The 7,025-nt window shown below is 38.7% G+C and overlaps 1 protein-coding gene across 3 annotated transcripts in view; it reads right to left on the reverse strand.

Annotated features, from left to right (window-relative positions):
• INTS13 (integrator complex subunit 13) overlaps window positions 1–6,987 on the reverse strand; it is a 32,949-nt gene extending 25,962 nt beyond the window's left edge. The window contains exons 1-3 of one of the 3 annotated variants that reach the window (XM_040234593.1): window positions 6,436–6,987; window positions 5,217–5,452; window positions 3,079–3,153 (exon numbers count right to left, since the gene is read on the reverse strand). In XM_040234593.1, coding sequence (XP_040090527.1) covers window positions 3,079–3,153; window positions 5,217–5,441 — 300 coding nt within the window. In that variant the 5' untranslated portion in view covers window positions 5,442–5,452; window positions 6,436–6,987. Of the gene's footprint in view, window positions 1–3,078; window positions 3,154–5,216; window positions 5,453–6,129; window positions 6,147–6,435 lie in introns of those variants that run through there. The other 2 variants (XM_040234594.1, XM_040234595.1) reach the window with 2 other exon arrangements.
• Window positions 6,988–7,025: the final 38 nt, after the last annotated feature.

Below are 7,025 nucleotides of genomic sequence, written 5' to 3' on the forward strand. Positions count from 1 at the left end.
GACTGAGCATTTTTCATTCAAGGATATCCATTAACAGAGAATTTTTAACATGAAATAGTTCAAAATAATGTATTAAAATATTTGACTAATGCTTGTCTCTCTTGTTCATATTCGTCAGTGAAGAACTTTGTAGACTGAAGTCTGCTATCCAACTAAACAACAGCAAAGAATGCAATCTACCACAAACTCGGTATCCTTAGACACATGTTTAAAAAGCATAAACTTGATGTATTGAGCATGGGTTTATTTCTGCTTCCTCCTAAAACCCCACTAAAACTGCAGTAAAGGAATTTAATTTTAAAAAGCAAACACCAAAGGCAGAGGGGGGAACCCCAATAAACTCACAAATATGAAGAGAATGGAGGCACAGACAAGAGAATAAACAAGAGATGCCAGCAAGAATGTATGGAGAACTGGTAATCAACTTAGCAACACTGAATTAGCTGAATCTAAGCACCTACAGGGGAAAAAGCAAGATGATACGCTTTTCAGAAGCTAGGAGTAGTTCAGGAACTGAGGTTTCAAGTACCACCCAAAGCAAGAGTGAGCAAGATACTGAAAACTGAATGAGTTGACGTCAGTATAAAGTACAACTTGACTCTCAAACTTACACCCTACCCATGCAAGTGACCACCTCTCCCCAGACACAGAATCACATCCCTTGGAGGAACTGAACCAGGAAGTTACCAAACAAGGATTTCACCAAGTGCAGCAGAATATAAGGGTAAGACACTAGACCAGTGCTGCCCAAAAGAATTTTCTGTGATGATGGAAATATTCTATATCTGTGCTGTACAGTAGCCACTATCCACATGTGTTTTATTTGAGCATCTGAAACATGGCCAGTACTACAGAGAAACTGAACTTTTTAACTGCATTTAATTTTGTTCAGTCACTAAGTCATGTCCTATTCTTTGCGACTCCATGACCTGCAGCCCACCAGGCTCCTCTGTCCTTCACTATCTCCCTAAGTTTGCTCAAATCCATGTCCACTGAGTCAGTGATGTCATCCAACCATCTCATCCTCTGTCACCCTCTTCTCCTTTTGCCCTCAGTCTTTCCCAGGATCAAGGTCTTTTCCAGTAAATTTAGTTTTAAATAGTAGCTATTTAATAGCTAATAGCAGCTACACATGGCTAGTACACTGCACAGCACAATACTAGACCAAAACCAGAAAGACTGAGTGGAAGTTCGATATTTCACCTACCCTCTCCCCTGGTTCCCAGAAGGCTGATAACCAGGTTTACAGCATAGAGGTAGAAGAGTGGAAGGTCTTCCCTGGAGACCCCGAGCGGTCCCAGAGAGGTGATCTGTCCATTGTGACATCCAGAGGTCTCCCAGGGAGAGCAATTAGATAACTATGACAAAGACCAGTCAGCAATACCTACTTCATAACATGCTGATCTTCTCACCTGCTGCTGAGTGCCTTTCTTTTAAACAAGATTGCATACCCAAGTATCAGCAGGCATTCAGGAAAAGCCTCAACATGAAAAGAACATGGAAAACACAAAGAGAGCAAAAGAAAACATCAAATAAATTACTAAGACCTTCAGATTAAAAAAATTACACCCATAAAGCAAGAAAAGAAAAATGACAAACGTACCTAATTAAAGCATAAGTAAAAGTTCTTGGAAATCAAAGATATGATCAAATAAAATGTTCCATATAAGGGTTAAAAGGAGATAGGTAAAAGGTTCAGAAAGAACAATGGGACCACTGAGAAAAACAGTAAGGGAATTAATTCAGGAAGTCCAATTTCCCACTCACAGGGATTCCAGAAAGATGCAGAACACAAAGACAAGAACATTATCAAAGAAACAGCACAGGGAAATTTCCCAGGGAGAATATAAACCCTATATATATAAACCCTAGCTCAGTGAATGACAAAAGACCAACACTGGGGCAAATAATTGAGAAATTTCAGAACATAAAGTAGGAAAGAAAATATTCTAAAACGTTACAAAGAAATATTTCCATTTTACAAAGGAAAAAATATTTGGCTTCTTGACAAGACTGGAAGTTATATAACAGTAGAGTAAGGTCCTCAGTATTTTGAAGAAAAAATTATTTCCAAACTTAAATTTTTATACCTCTAGTACGAATCAACTGTAAGGTAAATTACAAAAATTCCGGAGGGTATATCCTCCCAAAACAAGAGATTACACACACACCAAAAAAAAAAAAAAAAAAGAAGAAGAAAACAATTGGGAACTGAAAGGCAGGAAGCAAGGAGGATGACAGCAGGGCAACAGGTCTAGAATACAACCAGTTCAAACTGCAGCCCAAGACTGAGCTCCAGGAAGTTTTTCAAGGGAAAAAAAAAAAAAAAAATCAAACCACCTAATTTCTAATTCGCCAGTAATAAAAATATTGAGATTTTTTTGTAGAGACATGAGGAAAACAGCAATATATTCTCAGAAAACTAAGTATATTAAAAGCGAAAAAAGTAAATACAAATTCCAGAAATACATTAAAAAATTGTACAAGAAAGGAAATAACACAGAAGTCAAATCATTGTGCTGTACATCTTAAACTTATACAGAGCTGTAAATCAACTATATTTTAATAAAACCTTAAACAAAACACAAAAGAAATGAAACAATCACATACGCTACTTGGCTTAGCAGTGGATAACCCCTTATGTAGACATAATGTAAACATGGAATTTTGAATTAACCAAAACTTCTGATGTAACAGTACCGAGAAAACCGGGGAATGGAAGTGGGCAGTCATAGTGGCATATGCAAGAGAAAGTATAAAAGGTAAATCTTCATTGACAATAATGATAAATAAGATTTAAATTAGGAACTATATAAATAGCAGTAAAAATGTTATTTAGAAATATGGAAGTAAATACTAGATGAGCTAGAGAGTTGAAAGCTTGCTTCTACGAAGTGGGAAAAGACTGGAAGGTAGATAGCTGTTTTTCTTTTAGTGGTAGTTGGTGTTTAAAAACTATATGCAAATACTACACCAGTAAAAAAATTATTTTTTAAAGAAGTATTACTGTATTCACATATTTTCAAAAATGGCCACAACCCAAAACCTAAGCAAAAAACAAAAGAAACCTAAGCATACCTCCTGTAAATTTTGGTCTTCTTGAGTCCAAGAATTTAAAACATGTGCTCCAGAGTCACTTACAATGAAATTCACCTAATAGAGTTCAAAGAAATAATTAGTATTCAACTCCAATCCCACTCAATTACATATTTAAAATATTTATTATAAATATCTTTTAATATATGTAATACAAACACAACTTGAAGTGCAGTCTCTAGCACTAGTTTGCTAACTGATTCATTCACACATACACAGAACACCCAGTACCAGGAAGACAGTTCTGCCCCTCACAACATGGGGAACATCAGGGGTTTTCAGATATAGAAAGACAGAGGGCAGTGCAGGAAGAATACAAACAAAAATAAATGAACAAGATGATTTCAGAGAGTGATAAATGCTATGAAAAAGAAACTGTCTAGCTTTTTTAGATCAGTTGATCAGAAAAGGGCTCTCTATAAAAGTGGCAATTGAGAGGAGTCCAAAATGACCAAAAGAAACCAGCCAGGGAAAGAGATGGAGGTAGAGAATACTAGGTACAGCAAACTGCAAATGCAAAAGCCTCTGTGTACTCTCATAAGGTCAGAAAAATATGCCGGAGTCATATCACATAAGGCAGTGGAGGCCAGAAGAATGGATTTGGACTTCATTCTAAATTTTAAAGTAAAATGCAAACCAAAAAATACTATCAGGTAAAATGATGACAGTAAGGACATATCAGAAAATACATCAGAATATGGCTGTGTTCTCTTTTGGGAGGAGGATGAGATTATTTATTCTTCACTGAACTATATGTCTAATTCATGATCTTTTTCTTATTATCTGTGAAATACTAGTTTTGATTTCCCAGTAAGTTTGATAAGTAGCCTTTTCTCCTGAGGCTTATCTGACAGGAACATGTCTTGCTGGCCCCCGTTACTCACATTACTGTAATGAAATCTTACAACAATCACAGGAAGGAGGTGTTATGCTGACTAGGGAAGAAACTGAGGCTTGAAGAGATGAAGCAAAAGATCAAGATCCCACTGCTGGTTGTTAATGATGTCAGAATTTGAACCAAAACCTATGCCCTCAACCACTACATTATGGTTCCTCTCATATATACTTTTTTTTATCCTACATGATACACAATTTACAGAGGGACTAAAAGCAATTTATATTTAATTTAGAATACATCTGAATGTGTATATATTAGACTCTCCATGTTCAGCCTTATTGTTACTCCTCTGCCTATGCCAGTCTGTGAACTGGCTAGGTCCCAGCCTACTCACTTCTGTATTCTTGACTGGGAAATCCCATGGACAGAGGAGCCTGGCAGGCTTACAGACCATGGGGTCGCAAAGAGTTGGACACGACTGAAGTCACTAAACAACAACAGGTCCCAGCCTACGTTGTTCCAAATGAGACAGAAAGCACATCAGCCACTTGTGGCTAACCAAATGACTTCCCTTAAATAGAACAGTTGAGATTCTGAAACCTGAAGATAATTTTCATACTCGAAATTTTTATCAATCTTACATTTCCCTTCTTACTGATAAAAACAATTTCCACTTAGCATTCTTAAGAGCATTTCTTTACAACATGGCCAAACCCTGTGGCAGTTTAGGATACTTTCACTAAAACTGTAAGCAGCCTGGTTCTTAGAATTCTGGTTCTGCCTCTAACTAGCTATATGACTCAAAGCAGTTGCTTCTTTTGACCTGTTTCTGCATTTCCAACAAGGCAGTAATAAACAAGACTGATATTCACACCGAACACACGAACACACTCTGACAAAGTGCTTTCAGCCAACATCCCTTCTGCTTATGCTGGCAACAGTTCTCAGTGGTCAGTATCTGTTCCATTCTGGTTATTACATACTTTGAATATTGTCCCATTAATTACAGTAATTACCGCATAGGACTGTTGTGAGAGTCATAGGAGTTAATAAATATGAAGCACATGTAAGAAGAGCTCTGTAACTGTAAGCTGTTATTATTATTGTTGGCCCCAATTAAATACACATAACATATTAATCCCAAAGGAGAGTTCTATATACCACACTTTTAGGGTAGCGAATAAACAGTAACTCAAATTGATAGCAAATTCATATATAAAAAATGTAACAAGCAGTTAAGTACACCCCACAAATCTTGATTTTCCTTGTACTTCACACTCACCAGCTTTTTGAAAGGAAATATGTCATACATTATTCTACAATATTCCATGGAAGATTCTACTGAGCAAGTCCACAACGATTTAGATATGGGGGCCAATGGGATGATTCCTTGGGTCCTATTCTTCACCAGCATATCAAACTCGACATGCTGTCTGCACGACTCTGCCATGTAAGGGCAGTGATCCACGACAAACACTGTTTTATGAGATTCAGAAAAAATCTTCATCTTGTTTTAACCTGTAAAGGATAAAATATATTAGCCAAACATCTTATATATAACATTTAATCTCTTAAATTATTTCTAATGACTATCTCTTTTCCTCAAGAAGATTTGGTAGGGAACATTATTAAAATAATCAGTATTCAATGAAATTTATCCAACAAAGGACAAGATTTAATGAGGTCATGACAAGAAAGTATCAATTCAAGGGATGAGCTGGTCCATATTAACCTGTCATTCTACCGGAAGCAGGCAACATTGCAATCCATGCATACATTTTTCGCTTCTGGAATGCACTTAAACTTGTCAGCAGAAAATATTTTTACAAATAATCCAATTGTTTCTCTTACACAATATCAAACATAATAAACGACAAGTACTCTTCAAATACGATTTTGATGATCCTTGTTAATTGACATCAATTACATATAAACCCCTAAACTTAATTAAGTCAGTATTTTGGGGCTTCCCTCCAAAAAAATCTCAAGACTTCTGAAGAAGGGTAGAGGGGGAGAAAGAATGAACTGGAAAGAGGAGTGACAACAAAGGGAAGTCCAAAACATAACAAACATCTAAGATAACTGCATATCAGGTCTTTGCATTAGGATAAGGACCTCAAATTCACGTTCTCCCCCTTAGCTTATGAAACACCACGGTAAATTTATCATGTAGAACAGAAAAACTTAGGTGCTACCATCACGCTGGTGGAGAGGAGGAACTTCAAGAACTTTTCTTATAGGAACTCCCTTGCTTCGCTAAGAAAATCTTACACTGAATAGACAATCCACATTCGAAAAGCACATGGTAAACAGAGCAAAAGTGCTCATCAAAACGAACTGACTTTTTACAATCTACCTATTTTCTTCTACTGCTTTCAAACGCATTTCCCCTTCATGCAAAACTCTTCTTTGAGAAACCTAGACACACTCTGCTGGAAGGTGGGGGGTAGAAAGTACAAGGTGAGTGGATAGGGAAGACCTCAGGATCGAGGTTCGCTTACTTTCGTGCCTGGTCCTGCAGTGAAAACGAACAGAGGCTATGGACCACAGCCTCTCTGGAAAGGCTGCTGGCTGGGTGGGGAGGGTCAGCGCACAGTCAGCAGTGACTGGTACCAAAGACAGGGGACTATGCTTTCCCCGTTCATCTCTTAGCACACCGGTCCTTCCCAGGCTTCCTAAATGCAGGAGCGCGCGCGCGCCTGCGCGTGAACACAAACACTCACACACTCGAACTGGCGCGTGCGCAAAGCACTCTTCGACAGCCCCGCCAAGCTGCCCTTCCCCCTCGGCGGGCCAGACACCCAGGTCTCTAACAGGAAGAGGGCGGAGCCAAGAAAAAAAATTGCCTCCGACCCTCGAGATTTTCTACCCGCTAATTTTCCCAATCACCCATTGGGAAGACTGATCCCGGCGACCTGAGAGCCTCCCCAAGAGCGTAGTACCAACCACAGCACCGGCTAAACCCGTCACGGCCCCCTAAGCGCAAAGGGCTCCCACTAGATATCCCTGCTCCGTCTCTCCACCCGGCCCGTTTCCCCTAACAAAACTCGCGAGACTTGCGAGAGGCCGAGCAAAAGCCCGAGTGTGGACT

This window comes from Oryx dammah, unplaced genomic scaffold, assembly GCF_014754425.2.
Source record: "Oryx dammah isolate SB20612 unplaced genomic scaffold, SCBI_Odam_1.1 HiC_scaffold_29, whole genome shotgun sequence".
Taxonomy (NCBI): domain Eukaryota; kingdom Metazoa; phylum Chordata; class Mammalia; order Artiodactyla; family Bovidae; genus Oryx; species Oryx dammah.